This window comes from Schistocerca cancellata, chromosome 1 (genome assembly GCF_023864275.1).
Source record: "Schistocerca cancellata isolate TAMUIC-IGC-003103 chromosome 1, iqSchCanc2.1, whole genome shotgun sequence".
NCBI classification, from domain to species: Eukaryota; Metazoa; Arthropoda; class Insecta; order Orthoptera; family Acrididae; genus Schistocerca; species Schistocerca cancellata.
The window spans coordinates 296003156-296022138 of record NC_064626.1 but is presented as its reverse complement, the minus strand read 5'-3'; the positions used below and the strand labels follow the sequence as shown (position 1 = coordinate 296022138).

General features: G+C 39.6%; 1 protein-coding gene across 1 annotated transcript in view; it reads left to right on the top strand.

Annotated features, from left to right (window-relative positions):
* LOC126171732 (putative tRNA (cytidine(32)/guanosine(34)-2'-O)-methyltransferase) overlaps positions 1–18983 on the top strand; it is a 74315-nt gene that overhangs the window by 40299 nt on the left and 15033 nt on the right. Inside the window, exons 5-6 of the mRNA XM_049920822.1 lie at positions 6888–7097; positions 11509–11693. Coding sequence (XP_049776779.1) covers positions 6888–7097; positions 11509–11693 — 395 coding nt within the window. The remainder of the gene's footprint in view (positions 1–6887; positions 7098–11508; positions 11694–18983) is intronic.

Below are 18983 nucleotides of genomic sequence, written 5' to 3'. Positions count from 1 at the left end.
TAAGTAACGAAAAGTGTGAGGTGATCCACATGAGTTCCAAAAGAAATCCGTTGGAATTCGATTACTTGATAAATAGTACAATTCTCAAGGCTGTCAATTCAACTAAGTACCTGGGTGTTAAAATTACGAACAACTTCAGTTGGAAAGACCACATAGATAATATTGTGGGGAAGGCGAGCCAAACGTTGCGTTTCATTGGCAGGACACTTAGAAGATGCAACAAGTCCACTAAAGAGACAGCTTACACTACACTCGTTCGCCCTCTGTTAGAATACTGCTGCGCGGTGTGGGATCCTTACCAGGTGGGATTGACGGAGGACATCAAAAGGGTGCAAAAAAGGGCAGCTCATTTTGTATTATCACGTAATAGGGGAGAGAGTGTGGCAGATATGATACACGAGTTGGGATGGAAGTCATTAAAGCAAAGACGTTTTTCGTCACGGCAAGATCTATTTACGAAATTTCAGTCACCAACTTTCTCTTCTGAATCCGAAAATATTTTGTTGAGCCCAACCTACATAGGTAGGAAAGATGATCAAAATCAAATAAGAGAAATCAGAGCTCGAACAGAAAGATTTAGGTGTTCGTTTTTCCCGCACGCTGTTCGGGAGTGGAATGGTAGGGAGATAGTATGATTGTGGTTCGAATAGCCCTCTGCCAAGCACTTAAATGTGAATTGCAGAGTAATCATGTAGATGTAGATGTAGATTAAAGAGTATAGGAGCCAGAACACTGCCCTATGGTAACCCATTCCTCTGTAGTCTCCATCTACTGCACCATCCTTGAAATTCCACGAAAAATCTCCTGTTGCTAAGGAAGTTGGCTATTAAGGTGGTTAAAGTAGAGTCATTAGTGACGTCATAAAAATTTTTCAGGGGTAATTTATGGTTCACAGTGTCATATGCAGCAGACAGGTCAACAAAGACCACACCAGTTACCATATGTGATTCAAAGCTGTCTTCGATGTACTCGGTGAAACTGAGGATCTGTGATGTGCAGCTTTTACTTGGTCTAAAGCAGCCTGTTGAGGTATGAGCACAGAGTCAATTGCTTCTGTCAAGCAATTCAGAATCATTATCTCCAAGATTTTATACTAATGGCAAAGAAGAGATATGGGACGGTAGTTCGTAGGGTCATTGTTCTCTTTACCGGATTTAAGGATAGCGATGACACGAGCTTTCCGCCAGACTTTGGGGATCCTACCAGAGCTTAAGCAGTTGTTAAAAATGTCTAAAATCCATTTTAGTGTTGCAGGACCAAAACGTTTTATTTGCTCATTCCTAAGATCATCCAGACCAGCAACCTTTCCTGTTTTACACTTACTAACCGTCCTCTGCAGCTCTTCCAAGCAGAAAGGTCTAGACAGGTCGGTAACAGAAGTACGCATGTTATTAGACAACGCAGAAATGCAGTCTTCCATCCTTCTTCTTCACAAGGACCACAGAATAGGAACAGGTACTTTCTGCAGGTTCATGTCGTCTTGCAGCATCTTTGCCACTTCTCCTTGGTTATCCATTCTCTGGCTGATAACATCCTACAGGTGGATAATCCCAAGGGTTATACAGTGTTCTACCATGTTCTGCTTGATCTGTCTTTTCTCCACTTCAGATTTGAAAGCATCTGAAATTGTCACAGAACAGCTAATACTCACCAACATTGTTCCTCAGTCAGGCCAGAGCCTGTTGGCTATTCAGTAGTAGCTTCCTCCTCTGTGTTTCCTGTAGTGACAGCAAAGCACATTTCTTCATCAGTGACATTAAGCTGCTCTTCCTGCACTGTTTTGGCTAGCCCTGTGCACATATCTTTAGGGACGAGTTGCAGCTGCTCATGACAGTTAGTAATCTAAAGTTCTCTTCAACCACCTGCAGTGCTTATGAACTTCATTTGAATGTAGATTTCTTTTGTAAACCTGAGTAACTTTTTACAATTGAGAAAAGTGTCACAGTTTAACTGAGCTTCTAGACTGACAACTGGGACTCATTTTATTGATGACAATCGCTCACAGCAGTCTGTGTCAGGTGTGCTTGTTGAAAAAGCTTCATTAGTTGGGCACTCTGATCTTCCACATTCTGTGGTTAATTGTGATGCATCAAGATATCCCATCTGAAAATTATGTTATGACTACATTCTGACAAAATGACAAATTTGAAGGGCTGTGTTCCTTCAGTGATTGTTATTCTTACAATATCTGTTCCTGCAGTCTTTCAGCACAGTCATTATCATATAATGGAACATAGTTTCCTCTATCTGGTAATATTAAGCATTCATCATTACAGAAAATGAAACCCCAAGAGTCAACAAGTGCCAAGACAGGTTGGCTGTGAATGAGTTTTCCTGGCATCTCGATGACTGTTGTCCATGAAGGATTTTCATTTGTGGCAGCCTCGCTTTCATAAATGGTCGCCTTGCTTAGTTTTCGTGAATTCAACAGCTAGTTGAGTGGCTAGTACCTCTGTACAGCACAGAGAATAGGTATGCTGTGTTTGGAAGTGACCTTGTCCAGGTATGGTGATGAGCTTCATCCCACCGGTCGATTTTAATTGTCTGGAGTTGACTGGCATGAATATAATTGTTGTAGTGGTTGACATCTGGCAGTTAAGCAGACATCAAAAACTTGTTTTCTTTCTTTGCAGTGGTGTTCAATGTGTCAAGGGTATGCATTGCAGTCTGTCCTCCAAATGGCTGTTCTTTCTTGGCAGAAGAATTGTTATATGTGCATTGGTCAGGTGCTGGGCTGTCGCTTGATGGCTCCGGCGTAAGTCCAATTTGGCCAGGTCCATTGTTCCTGATGCATTCAACTGGTGGCAGAGATTGATGCTAAAGATTGATACATGGTTTGTATAAAAAATAATGAGACAGATTTTTTGCTGACACGACTACATCATGACTGTACTTCCCAGTGCGGCAGGGGGGGGGGGGGGGGGTGTACCGGGTGTCTGGCCGAAAACACGTGAGGTGCCGTGTTTGCCTGTGGGCTCTTGTCTCGGGAGCTCTTGAGTGGACACATTGCAAAGTCGTCAGTCATGGTGCAACATGCAGCAAACAATCACTCAACATTACACCATCAAGTTTTGTGAGAAACTAGGAAAATTGGGTAAGGAAACGTTGATATGTGTTGCCAAGCCTACGGCAATGATTGCCTGTCAAAAGCTCAGGTTTTCAGGTGTGTGAAGAGCTTTAAAGAGGGCCAGGACAGCTTTGAGGACCAGGGCCACTCCAGACACCCGTCAACCAGCAAAACTGATGACAACATTGACCATGTGTGCGTTTTATTGAACACTGACCATCGCATGAGTGTCAGGATGATAGCAGCGCCCTCAGGCTTGATAAAATGACAGTGCATAACATCATCACCAAAGAATTGTCGGTGAGGAAGATCTGCGCCTAGATTAGTCCAAAGATTTTGTCAGACGTTCAAAACCAAGCACTTGTGGACGCCTGCCAAGACAATCTCCAGAGCCTTGAAGCTGATCCAAAATTTTTAGATAACATTATCACCAGAGACAAATCCTGGGTGTTTCAGTATGACATGGAGACAAAGTGCATGATTGCCGAATGGCACACTGCAGCATCCCCATGTCCAAAAACAGCTCACATGAGCAAATTGAAGGTGAAAGCCATGCCGATTGTGTTTTTCGACGTCAGGGGCATGGTTTATCATGAGGCCAAACTGTCATCGGTTCTTTTTATTGCGAAGTGCTCAAGAGACTGAAAGCCAGGGTCCATTGCGTGAGGCCAGCCATCACCAATGATTGGAAGCTGCATCATGACAATGTGCTGAGTCATACCTGTTGCATGGTAGCCTGCTACCTGGCCAAGAAAGGGATTCCAACAATTCCCCAGCCCCCCTACAGTCCAAATGTGGCCCCACTAGACTTTTTTTTGTTCCCCAAACTAAAAACTTTCCTTAAAGGACACCATCATGGGACCCTGGACTAGGTCCAAGCCGTCACAACGAGGACTTTGAAGGACATCCCAGACTCAGCGTTCATGGTAGCTTTTGAAGTGTGGAAATCTCACATGCAGTGGGTTGTTGACTCTCAAGGGTCTCACATTGAAGAGTACTAAATGGTTGTAGCAATATTTAGAATAAATTTTGATTTACAAACTCAGTCTCATTACTTTTTATAAAACCCTGTACATCTGTTCTTCAACATTTTCTGTTACCTCCTGATGTATAGGGTCAACATTCATTGCTGCTAGTCTGTGTTTACCTGGTCCAATTGTTCTGGCTGCCATAAAATGCTGTATCTCTTCTCTTATAAAATGGCGTAACAGATAGGTGAGGTCATGGTGGTCTTCCACAACCATCATGGGGATGACATTCAGGATTCACTCTTACATCTGCTGTCCAACATTTCTGTTGCATTTTGTCAATTTTTTGGCACCATCTGATTATTTTCTCTATTGTTATGACATCCTTTACCAGAGATCTTTTGCAACTTCTTCCACCAAGTGTGAGATTTAGTCAGCTTCTGTTGTACTCAGATCACAGTGTGACATAGGCCTAAAACAGCCTGTATGTAAGACTGTACCATTTCCCCATGACATTTTGCCATGTTCTTTCACTAAGCAGACTTGCTGCTGCGTGTTGCCAAATATTTTCTTCAGTTTGGCCTGGATTTATGCCAGCTGTTGAGTTTCTCTTCATTGTTCAGAACCACTGCTGGGCTGTGCCACCTAAGTTAAAGAACACATTTGCCAAGCACATCAGGTCATTCCACCTGTTATATTTGGCAACTTGATTGAGTCTTTTCAGCCATTTTTTGGGTCCCAACCAGCCTCTCCAGAAAACACTGATGGATACCTGATGTGCTGCTGACTTACTGCTGTTTAGGAATTCATTGGTCTCCTGATTATGCAGACCTTGGGAATGATGTACTTCTTGCATTCCAGCTCCTGTCCTCATAAGTTACGGCTTTTTTGTTGCCTAATTGGAGCCACAGTGATGCAGACATTTTGAAGTACCCATTGTCTTCACCAGACAGAATAGAGTCTAAATCCAAAAGCAGGGTTGTCTGTGAAGTACAACACTTAGCACTGAAAGCATATTTATTACAAGCACCAAGGTATAGCCAGAACAGAAATGAACACTTGGGCAGAGAGTGCAGCTACTTACACAAACATCGAATGTTCCAGAACATACAAATGTGATAGATTTATGGAACCTTACAGAACAGATAAATACTAAGTAGCAAATAACTGCAGGTATTAAGGTTTGAATAGGTTACCCAGAGCACACCAACCAGTGGTTCCAGCTGCTACAGCATGCTACTTGCAGAACAGCTCTCAGAAATATTTGATGTAGACAGATGTGGACTGTTTTTCAAAATTGTGCCTTACAAACGTTACACAGTAATAAATTGACACAATGAGGTCAACAAAGATAGAGTGACAGTACTCACTTTCAGCACAGAGAAGCTTATGTTGGTCTTTGTCAACTGAGCTGGAAATCTCCGTTTCTTGTAAAATATGCATGAATTGCCATGAGAATTAATTAATTTGCAGTGGCTCAGGCAATATGCATACAGTTTTTTTTCTGTGGAGGAATATGCTGGTTACTCACAAAAGTTGAACTTTTTTTTCCTCCTGATCCATCCAACAAATTTCAGCCCAAGCTTCAAACAGTTGTGAAAGTGACAGAAGAGTTTTAACACAAATGTGTCACTGAACAATATGTTAGAAAATGAAAAGATGTAGAATCCTCTGGATGCATTTGGTTTTGTTTCAGCTGAGTGGAATGTTATGGAATTCCTGGTATCAAAAACTGTTTGTAGATGACTAGTTTTTCAGGTGAATTTATCACTCTTTTTGGGCTGTTTTAAGTGTTTGTGGCAGATTGGGTGCAGTTTTTGTCATACATATTTCAAGAAGCAAATGTCGAAGTTAATAATTCTGATGATAGCGAGTAGGCACTCTACAAAACCTCAGTTACATCCGTTTGCAAGGTATTGTTTCAGCTCTGACTTACATTATTACACCTGAGAGTGGTCATAAAAGATAGTGTTGAGATCAGTCAGAGATTTTCTTCTTCAAGTATCACACAGAAGACATACGATGAAAATTTATTGAAATATATGTGTAAGTTGAAATGTTTGTGTAGGTCATGTAATTTTCAGAAACTGTCACCTCGGCGATGATGAGGAAATGTAGTGGCCTCATCTTTTTTGTTACACATGTATTGTATTTTTTAATATGGATGATATACTCTACCCCATATATTGATTGACCTTGTTTCATGTAATAAAATTAATCATCACATGATTGTAGAAAGACAGTAGATCATTTTGTCAATGTATAGAATTGAAAATAAAGGTTTCACAGAATTTCATTTCGAAATGATAGCAAATTATTAATGATGTCCAAAACAATGATGGGAAGCAAAAACAAGGAGAATGTGGATGACCTAAAGCCAGAGTAGAAGCCATTCAGTATACTTTAACAACTGTTTAATGGTCATGACATACGCATTGAAACAGTACTCACTGTTGCATTGGTTGGTTGAGAATTCCTGGAATATAGTTCTAAAACAAAGTTATCAACTGAATTATGAGAAGGAAACTTGCTACTCACCATATTATGCAGATGCTGAGTCACAGGTAGGCACAACAAAAAGACTCTCACAATTATAGCTTTCGGCCGTTAAGACCTTCGTCAACAATAGGCGCGCGCGCGCGCGCGCGCGCGCGCGCGCACACACACACACACACACACACACACACACACACACACACACACACACACACACACACACAATATAGCTGTTTGCAAGATTGTGGCACAAGTCTCTGAGAGCCCATGATCTGACATTTACCAGACATGGAGAAAACATTTCATTTTGTTTATTGCACATTATTGTACAGATTTTGTGTTGTCTTATGTTTCAGTCAGCCACAAAAGTGATTTTGATGAATATGTGCAGTCATATTTGGTGCTGTCTGCCCTCAATATCAGTACTCTCATATTAAAACCAGGGGGAACATTTCTAGCTAAAATATTTCGTGGGAAGGATGTTAACCGTGTATATGCCAAACTGAAACAATTTTTTACTGAAGTCATGTGCGTCAAACCAAAATGTTGTCGAAATTCAAGCATAGGTAAGTACAAAGAGAGTATATATTCACAAGATGATTGATATTTATTTGTTCCATGTCAGATCTGATAGCAATAATGTAACAGACAAAGCAAGCCATTTTTACTGTAGGAGAAAACAAAGTTTGTAGAATCTGAATCATTATACAACTTCAATTTTTTACATATTCAAGAAAATTTTGTGTGTAGAGATCAACTGTATTTCTTTTAACTGTTGCAATGGTGGTACTGAAGTATTAATTTGAAAGTAGTTGTTCACATCCAGTTCCAAACCCTCTGTGACATTTTCTTCATTATCCCTATGTCTCTTTTGCAGTTAAAATAACTTGTGACTTTTGACAGTTGAGCCCAGTGGAGGGAACATGGTCCCACTGTCCAGGAAACACCAATGATGAGCCAGTTTTCCCTACAGCACCACTAATAGGTCAGCTGGTGAAACACACTATGTTTCCACACCACATTTAAACAATAGCACATGGTACTAAGCACCAGTCACTTCCGTTTTTCTCAGCTCTTTGCCAAGTGTTGTGTTTTCAGTTGTTAGAGTGTTCAGTGTTTGTTAATTGCTGCTGTGAACTAGTTTTCTGTATTAACTTTATTTTAGTAGCAGTTTGATACACAGGGTGCTTTTGCTAAACTGGGGACAAACTGTAGGAAATGGTCCCTGAGAGGCTAAGGAGCAAAACAGGTCATAAGCACATATGACCATCATGCATTCCATGGCATTTCAGCCTTATGCCCGTATGACCTTCCTTGCTACTTATCCTCTTAGAGGTAGTTTCCTGCAGTTTGTCGCCATTTAGCAACGGCACCCTTTATATGTCAACACACGGTTAGCTGCAAATAACATCAATGTACTTAGTAACACACTGTTGGGTTCTTGGAGCATTAGTTACAGTGACACAGTGGATGCTGATTGTGACCAAAGAATGAACATTAAGTTCTGCATCAAGCTCAGGAAAACCCCTAATGAACATGGACAATGGTCATGCAGGTGAAGCACTTTCAACAAATCATGTTTTTGAGTAGCACAAAAGGTTTTATGAAGGCAGAGGTACAGGGCAATACAGTCACAGATTTGGTCACACATCTACAGCACATACCAATGCAAACGTGGAGCGTGTAAGTTAGTCATTGAGAGAAGACTGTAACTGTGCATGTGATATCAGAACAACTAAATTTGAATCATGATGTGTGTAATAACAATTTATGTGCAGATTTAGAAGATTATTGCTGGAGATGAAAGTTGGTGCCACCAGTATGACCCTCGCATGAAGCGCTGAATGGCAGAATCCTGAATCACCAGCCTTGAAAAAAGTCAAAGGACAACCTTCAAGAACAAAGACAATGTTGAGCACACTCTTAGTAGTTAAGAATTAGCTCATCATGAGTATGTTCCTTCAGATCAGACAGTGAACCACGTTCTTTACATCAGTGTCTTGAAACGTTTGCGACAAACGATTTGCCATCGCTGCCCTGGTTTGCGGCATTCTCAGGACTGGTCCTTAATGCATGACAACACAATACCTGATACTGCTTTACCTGTTACTGAGTATCTGGCCAGACATTTTGTTGTTGCCATCCTACATCTACCATATTCGCCCAACCTTTCACCTTGAAATTTTTTCTTATTTCCGGAAGTGCAAAGGCGACTGAAAGGAAAGCTTCATCAAGATATCGCAGACATCCAATGGGCTGTGACAAATGAGCTCACAAGCATTGCAGTTGAAAATTTCCCTGTCTGCTTCCAAGTTCTCCAGGAATATTGACAACTATACATAAATAGCCAAGGGGTCTACTTCAGTAGGAGCTAGGATCATTACATGGTAAGCACAGTTGTCTATTTTAAAAAAAAAACCTACCCTGGAACTGTTTAGACAAAGGGATTACACAGAATTGGAAAGGAAGTAAGTTAAGAATGATTTAGCATCACCAGGTCATCGTTCTCTGAAAACATAGAGGACAAGTAAAAGTTCCAGTAAATGGGTAACAAAGGTGAATGTATTCCAGCAAGATGTAATAAATAGATGTGTGTGGTTACTATTAACACAAGGAATACCCTAATTTAAAGAAACTTACTTTCAGCCTAAGACAAGCAGAGTAAGTCATATTTATGAAACTGACTGCGCAAGAAACAACATAACTGCTGATAATAAAAAATGGTAGGAAAATCATCCGTCACATTGGCTCAGCTCATGGTTTCGTTCCAAATTGCTTACTGCTGTTTCAGTGCTGAAAGCAAAGTGAATATCACAATGGGGTGAATGCACAGTTTTCAGACAATGGCTTTATAGTTTTCTGCTCCAAAATATTCCCCAGGATTCAACAAAAGCATAGGACATGCACAAAATAATATTTGATAAAGCTACCACAATGCAGTTGAAGAAGCAGATATTTTGTTTTGAGTACAGAGAAATGATCCATCGGAACCAAGCATGAACAAGGCAGTGTTACTGGAACCTGTAAAGTTTATCTGCAGAAAATTCCACTCTACCAACTCAACACCTGGCTTACAGCTTTCATGGGCAATAAAATTTTTATTTTCAGTATTTCATATACTTACTGACAAAATTTAAAATGCTGTCATAATCATACTCATTAAGAGCTATAATCTTATGTTAAAGGTTTAACAGAGTTAAGTCAAGTGTTACAGTTAGAAAATGTGTATATATCGTAAGGCAGCATAACTCACAGAGTGCAAATTACCCAGACTACATTCATCGAGTATTTGAGAATGAGAGTACTTAGTGACCTCCAACAAACTTCCCACATAGATTCAAACTTTTATGCAACACTTTCTCACTGGCACACCCCACAAAATGACGAAAGAAAGTTTATTGTGTGGTACTTTAAAAAAAAAAAATGTTCATGCAATAAAATTGCGGAATCAGGCAACATTTCAGTTATTGTTGCTTTATTACTAAATTCTATTCACACCACATTTTGCAGACGGTATCCACATACACCACTGAACATAACTGCAAAATTGTATCATTTTATGACACATAGTTCAGTATATGTGACATTTATAAATGAAAGTTCGATTCTTTAAATAACAGAGGTTGGGGAGTTACTGGTGTCAATCTAATTGAATGTATGTGGGCCCAAGTGACAAAATACAGGACAAAAAACAATTAAAGTTTCCCCTCGGTGAGGTGGGAATGCTAACAAAAATAGTTTTTGAACATGACCCTACACGACTGGCTTTTAATTGTGAGCCGTACCAATAAGGTAGTTGAACACACACAGATTCCTGAAGGATTGCTAAAAACATTCAACAGCCTAGACCGTAAAAACATTTCTTTTTCGAAGACAACCAGTTTCAACAGGCTTTTCTGTCTTCTTCAGATCTTAAAAATATTTTTTTGTTATGAAATATGTCCATTTTACATTGGACCTCATGCCAAGTTGTCATGTGAATAAAAATCAGCGCATTGTAAAAGGTTTGTCATAACTAAAATATTTGAAAATATACAGCACCTTTTGCAAATGGTCATGTCCATATATATTTGTTACTCACAGATGCTTGTTACATGACAAAAACACAATAGACAGTAGCACATCCGTTCAATAAGCTAGACATATTCTAAACAGTGAAAATCAAATGTTCAGCATATTTAAACAGATGTGCTACTATGTAAAGTGTTTTTGTGATTCAACAAGCATGTGTGATATATGATTATGTTTTCAAATATTTTAGTTGTAACAAACCTTTTACAATGTGCTGATTTTTATCCATATGACAACTTGGCATGATATGCAAGTGTAAAAGGAACACATTTCATAACAAAAAGAGTTTTTAAGACTTCAAGATGACAGCCAAGACTGTGGAAGCCAGTTGTCTTCAATAAAGAAATATTTATGTGATCTAGGGAAATATTTATGTGATCTAGGCTGTTAAATGTTTTTAGCAAGTAAACAGATTGCTCCTTTGGTCTTCTCAAAATGAGGAAACTCAGTCATGAAGGACTGCTGGAAGAACAACTCAGAGACCATCATTTCTGCTGTGTCAAGCGTCAGTTCCAGATCTATGGAAGAGAACAGAGATTCTCTTGCAGTTGCACCACTTGTACCATAATTCTAAGCATTTATGAAATACTCTTTGACAAAGTGCTATGGTCATATTTCCATTTTTTGATTAACATTGTTTCCTTGATGGCCAGTTAACTACCACGTACCGAAAGTACACGTGATGCACTCAACGTATACTGCTAACAAAAGTGCTGTGAAAAGAAAATTAAATTAAAGGAACTTCATATCTAATAACTATGTATGTTTAACACATTGTGGTGGTGTATTTACCATTCAAGTTAGTTAAAATTTATCCATAATCATTTCTGCTGCATGTATAGTACCATTGGCTACTTAGTCTTTAAACAAGTCATTTCTGTTTCACTTGAGTTTTTTGTGTTACAGAAGCCTATGTTTTATGCAAAAACTATTCTCCTCCTGCCAACTATGAGCCAACTATGCAGGCACTGCTGCCTTTGAAGGAAACCTCTGACTTTCTCACTCTGTCTCAGTCCACAAATGCTATTGTACCTTTTATATGCTGTGGTGAAGAAAGTCCGTATGATGCAGATATGTGCTATCCAGTTGAGGTAAGTTTATAAGTACTGTCTCTGTTATCATTATCTGGAGGTTTTTGTATTAGTTTCCACTTAAAATCTGCTGTTTTTTATATGGTATAACCCTGCTTTTACATTCCTGAAATTAACATTTTCCCACCATTTACGGAATTTTTTATTGCTCCTATCAAATTTACTATGTCTACAATGTTAATTCGCACCTGATATTGTGTCAGCATATTTATAATTTTCCCATGATTTACAATTTATATAAAAAAGTTTGTGGAGAAAAAACTGACATAAAATAATGCTGGAATGACGTTGGCTGTCAAGTAGTGTTTACAAACATTACATGGTTAAGTTACTTGACATCAGGGTGCTTTGCTCAGTAGATTTGGAGCAGTGAATGTGTAAATTTTGGAACATTTCATGCTGTACCTCCTGCCGCTGCTGAGTTCTACTCAGCAAGGTAGCTGATGGGAGTAACTAACACCCCATTTATTATATGCACGAACCACAAACAAAGTTGACACTCAGCGCAGCAGCTGATGGGAGTGACCATAAAGGCATTTCCCATTTGCAGTCGCTCCCATTGTCCACTGCACCGAGTGTCAACTTTGTTTATGCAATTTTTTTTTTTTTTTTTAATTACTACCAGATTTCATAAACCGGTTTTCCAATACTGCTTCTGGGTGGTCAAGGTTTGTTTGAATAAAGATATCATGACCAATCACAATCATTTCCAAACTGTCTCTACTGCACATGTGTTATTTCATGATTGACTAAGGTGTGAAGATCACAACAGCAGGTTTCATTGTTCAGCCACTTGTAGCACTAATTGAAACCTTCACTTGCTTCGCATTGCTCATATGTTTTTGGTTTAAGCACAGCACCAAACATGAATTTCTTTATACTGGGCAAAATGTGTCTCAAGAATTTATTCTCATTGTCAGGTGCACTGTTCATGTATGTATTTTTTATTATGTTACACAAACAATCAATGTAAGTGATAGTTTGCATGTGTGTTGGGTTTATCTGCATAAATGAGGTCAGTACCTGATAACCTCAAAAAGATGAATACAGTGCAAGAGACATAGAATAACAAAGATACAAACACCACACAAAATACTTATGTAAATATTTGTACTTGATGATGAGAAAAAAATTCTCAAACTGCATGAAAAAACATGTAACTGGTGCAGTATTTAAATAGTAAATGACAGCTGCAGGCTTTCAAAAGCATCAATTATGACATAAGAAATTGAGTCATACATTTCTACTTCCCAGATAATTATCAGTTCCCATTACATCAGTGGTTTTCATTAGCAAATAAACCTTTATTAGATAATAAACAAACCCCTGACAAGTATTTTGATGCCTATTATGTACATATACATAAAGTGAGAAAATGCAAGAGGTTATCCTATATGTAACTTTTACAGCTTAAAACATTATTTCCCATATTTTACATTTTCCCGCATTTTACACCATTTTTCTGAAGTCCCTTGAAGAGTGTAAAAGCAGGGTTTCACTGTATGATAAACAGATTCTTTAGTTCTAATTAGCAAAGTAAGTGACAAAATTCAGTGTGGCTGAAGCACTTTTTGCAAGTACTGTCAGTCAGTCAGTCCAAAAAAAGATTATTTTCAAGATTGCAACATGTTTCGCCGATGCCACCTACCAGCCATCATTCTATCGTGTGGGGCTTTGTAGGACTCCCCTTGATAGGTCAGGGTGCACTACAGAGGAAGCAGCTACTTGGGTAGCACAGTACTTGTGGAGTTCACATGAGGGTTCTTTAGGTTAGGCAGTAGTTTGAGGTGCTCCAATGAACACTCACGAGTCAATATACATCAAGAGAAGCCAAACAATGTTCAGAATAAAGACACTTCAACTGTCACAGTTTTATCAGTAAACTGTCAAAGTATTCGTACTAAAGTTCCCGAATTTACTGCCCTCCAGGAAAGTTCCTCGCACTCAGATTATTCTTCGGACTGAGAGTTGGCTGAGCATCGAATTGAAAAGCTCTGAGATATTTAATAAGTCATGGAACATGCATCAGTAAGACAGATCAGAGGCCATTGGAGTGGGAGTGTTCATTGCAGTTGACAAAAATATTGTCTCTACTGCGGTGGAATCTGAGTGTGACAATGAAGTCATATATAACAGGTTTAGCTTAAACTAAGTTAATTGCTGGATGTTTTTACTGGCCACTTTATTCTGCTGTAATAGTTCTAGGGTCATTCAAAGAAAGTCTATAGTCAGTAACACATAAATATCCAGATCATGCAATACTAGTTGGAGGTGACTTTAACCTGCTGAGTGTAGACTGAGATGTCTGTGGATTTTTTGCGGGGGTACAGACAGTCATTCAAAATACTTTTGAACACATTTTCTGAAAATTGTCTGGAGCATCTAGTTCAGCAGCCCACACACAATGGAAATATGTCAGATCTTGTAACTGCAAATAGGCTGGACCTTATCGACCAGTATAGAAACAAGGATTAACGATCATGATGTCATTATAACAACTGTGATTACGAAAGTCAATAAATCAGTCAAGAGGACTAGAAGAGAGTTTCTGCTAGATAGAGCAGATAAGCAGTTATTAGCATCTCCCTTAGACAGTGAATTGGCATCATTTAGTTCCAGTAAGATGGGTGTAGAGGAATTATGGGTAAAGTTTTACACAGATTGTAAATCGCGGTCTGTAGAGTGATGAGCCTAGTAAGTGGATAAAGGAGGAAAAGACCCACCATGGTTTAATAACAAAATTCAGCAGATACTGAGGAAGCAGAGACTGTCACACACTCGGTTCAAAAGGGAATGCACAAATGACGACAAGCGAGGATTAGTAGAGATTCTTGCGTCTGTGAAAAGATCTGTGCACAAAGCACACAACAGTCACCACAGTCACACCTTAGCAAAAGTTCTGAGAGAGAACCAGAGAAAATTCAGTTGTTATTTAAAATCGCTAAGCAGGTCTAAGACTCCCATTCAGTGTCTTGTGGCAGCTAAAGATAGCAAAGCAAAAGACGAAGTTTTAAGTTTTATGTTCAAGAAATCGTTCACACAGGAGAATCGTACAAACATACTATGATTTGACCACCAGACAGACTCGCGTATGTACATTATTACATAGTAATAAAGATACCTGGTGTAGAGAAACAGCTGAAAGATTTGAAAGCAAATACATCACCAGGTCCAGACGGAATCCCAGTTCAATTTTACAAAGAATACTCTACAGCATTGGCCCCTTACCTTGCTTGAATTTATCAGGAATCTCTCACCAAGCACAAAGTCCCATGCAACTAGAACAAAGCATGGTGGCTCTAGTATACAAGAATGGTAAAAGAACAGACATGCAAAATTACAGACCAATCTCCCTGACGTCTGTTTGCTGCAGAATCCTTGAACATATTCTCAGTTTCAATATAATAAACTTTCTTCAGATTGAGAAGCTGATGTCCGTGACTCAGTTTTATAAAGCACCGCTCATGTGAAACTAAGCTTACCCTTTTTTCACATCATATATTGAGAACTATGGATGAATGACAACAGGCAAATTCCATATTTCTAGATTTCCAGAAAGCATTTGACACAGTGCCCCACTGGCAGCTGTTAATGGAGGTTCAAGCATATGGAATAAACTCACATATGTATGAGTGGCTTGAAGACTTCTTAAATAATAGAACCCAGTATGTTGTCCTCGATGTTGAGCGTTCATCAGAGACAAGGCTATTGTCAGGAGTGCTCCAGGCAAGTGTGATAGGACAGCTGTTGTTCTCTATATACATAAATGACTTGGCAGACAGGGTGGGCAGCAATCTGAATTTGTTTGCTAATGATGCCTTGGTGTACCGTAAGGTGTTAAAGTTGAGTGAGTGTAGGAAGATACAAGATGACATAGACAAAATTTCCAGTTGGTTTGAGGAATGGCAGCTAGCCCTAATTGTGGAAAAATATAAGATAATGCAAATGAATAAGAAGATCAAACCTGTAATGTTCAGGTACAGTATTACTAGTGTCCTGCTTGACACAGTCAAGTTGTTTAAATATCTGGGCATAACATTGCAAAGCATTATGAAATGGAACGAGAATGTGAGAACTGTGTTAGGGAAGACAAATGATTGACTTCAGCTTTTTGGGCGAATCTTAGGAAAGAGAGTTTCACCTGTAAAGGAGATCGCATATAGGATGCTGGTGCAACCTATTCTTGAGTAGAGCTCAAGTGTTTGGGATCCGTACCAGGTCAGATTGAAGGAAGACATTGATGCAATTCAGAGGTGGGCTGCTAGATTTGTTACCAGTAGGTTTGGGATACACCTAAGTGTTATGGATATGATTGAGCAAATTTCAAGAACTGGCATATGAAGCTCACTGCCGAACAATTCTACTGCCACCAACATACATTGCACATAAGGACCATGAAGATAAGGTACGAGAAATCAGAGCTCATACGGAGGCATACAGTGTGATCTTTTCCACCATGTACAAACTCTAGGGGTTGATCAATGAGAGAATATGCAGCAAAAAAGGTCTAACGAATATATGTCCAGAAATGCATGGTTTCCATGGTAGGAACCATTTATTCAGCCGTACTTTGTTACAGAGACTGTGGTCTAATATGTGCTGTACAAATCAGCCACAATTACAATATGCATGGTTTTCTCCTAGAGGGTCATACTGTTCCTCATATGTCATGCCCTAGCACTCTCTCCTGCTATAGTAATTGGTAATGTTGTGTCTGATTTATTTCTCTTACTGACTCACCTTGCTGTAGATGTTATACAGCGTTGTACCAATAGTTTCGTATTGGAATCAAGAGCTTGCTGGCATAGTGTTTACTTACAGAAAGGCAAATGTCAATGGGCAACAGGTAGCAAGGTTGTGTCAGAAGACCTAGCCCTGCCAACAACAACCACAGCTTTTAGTGTTTGCCGTTTCTCTGAGACAGGGCTCAGAAGCAGGACTTCATGAAGGACATACCTAAAATGTTCGGATACCAGACTTGGAGGAAAATGTGATTAACACTGTGGTAGGCAACTGCCGTGTCAGTATTAGGCAGTTGGCCTGCCGGTACACGGTACGCCAGACGACCACATGGAACATTCTCCATAATTGTTATTACCCATATCACTTACAGTGTGTGCATGGCTTACTAGCAACAGATTTTGCACATCGGAAGCAGTTTTGTCACTGGTTTCTTCACCAGGCAAGCACAATTCTGTGCATTGTGTCATCCATCCTATTCGCAGATGATGCCACCATTATATGGAGTGTTATCTTCAGCTTTCATAACAGTTATCTGTGGGACAGTATGCAGAACCCCTAAGGTAGGGTGACAGCGAATCATCTGCATCAATGCAGCTGGAATTTGTGGGCCAGGATAATTAGCAACCATATTTTGGGACCAGTATTCCTTCCACGTTGCCTAACGAGCTGGATCATTCAGCTTTTCTTGCTGGTGACTTTGTCTCCCCTGCTGGAAAAAGCACCATTGATGACTTGAAGGGTTATCTGGCTGCTACATGATGGTGCTCCAACCCACTTCACAGTTAACATTCGGGCGCACTTCAGTCATGTCTTCCAGGATGAGAGGGTCCAGTTGCATGACCTGCTTGGTCACCAGATCTCAACCTATGTGATCTCTGGTTGTGGGACCATCTCAAAAGTATTGTGTACACAGAGCCAATTTCAGATGTGGAGAAACTGGAGCAGCATATTCATAATGCCTTTGACACAGTTCGAACGCAGCCTGTTCAATGTGAACATGAGAGACAGAACATGCTACGGCGTGTACACAACACGCATGTGGTGACGCACATGGAAACCATTTTCAACACATAATGTAATTGTGCCTGCATGGTATAGCATGTTGTAACAATGGAAAATTGTACTGAAATGCAGGAGGATCTGCAACAAATTGACGCATGGTGCAGGGAATGGCAATTGAATCTCAATGTAGACAAGTGCAATGTGCTGCGAATACATAGAAAGAAAGATCCTTTATCATTTAGCTACAATATAGCAGGTCAGCAACTGGAAGCAATTAATTCCATAAATTATCTGGGAGTAGGCATTAGGAGTGATTTAAAACGGAATGATCATATAAAGTTGATCGTCGGTAAAGCAGATGCCAGACTGAGATTCATTGGAAGAATCCTAAGGAAACACAATCTGAAAACATAGGAAGTAGGTTACAGTACACTTGTTCACCCACTGCTTGAATATTGCTCACTACTGTGTGATCCGTACCAGATAGGGTTGATAGAAGAGATAGAGAAGATCCAACAGAGAGCAGCACACTTCGTTACAGGATCATTTAGTAATCGCGAAAGCGTTACGGAGATGACAGATAAACTCCAGTGGAAGATTTTGCAGGAGAGACGCTCAGTAGCTCGGTAGGGCTTTTGTTGAAGATTCGAGAACATACCTTCACCGAGGAGTCAAGCAGTATATTGCTCCCTCCTACGTATATCTTGCAAAGAGACCATGAGGATAAAATCAGAAAGATTAGAGCCCACACAGAGGCATACCAACAATCTTTCTTTCCACGAACAATACGAGACTGGAATAGAAGGGAGAACCGATAGAGGTACTCAAAGTACCCTCCGCCACACACCGTTGGGTGGCTTGCGAAGTATGGATGTAGATGTAGATGTAGATGTAGATGTAAACAATGTCTCTGTAACAATGTATGATTGAATAAATGGTTTCTAGCTTGGAAACCATGCATTTCTGGATGTAAGTCATTAGACCTTTTTTGTTCCGTATTCTCTCATTGATCAATCCGTAGTTTGTACATGGTGGAAAAAATCACCCTGTATAGACAGTCGTTTTTCCCTCATTCTGTTTGCGAGTGGGAAAGGGTACCATCCGCCACACACCATGCAGTGGCTTGCAGAGTACCTGTGTAGATGCAGATGGTGCTGGTATTCCTACAGAGATCCATGGGCATCCGCAGAGATTTATGCAAGAGGAGGCAAGATCCTAAAAAAATAATATTTTTTGTTACTGCTTCCATAAGACTGAAAACATGTCATGTCCCAAGCACTATATCTTGCAGGAGAAACAGAACATTCATCGTATCCCACAGGAGTAATAGTTGTCTACTAAATACTTTTAATACTTAAGAGGTAGCCATATTTCATCAGGATGTGCAAAGTAGATCTTTTCATATTGTTAATATGATTATGGATTTTATGTTTCTCGAGTTAATGATTCTAAACTGTATTAAATGTTGGGAATCTATCAAGTTAGGAAATAAAGCGACATAACAATCACAAAAAAATTTCATATTTACAAATAATTTTACGTTAG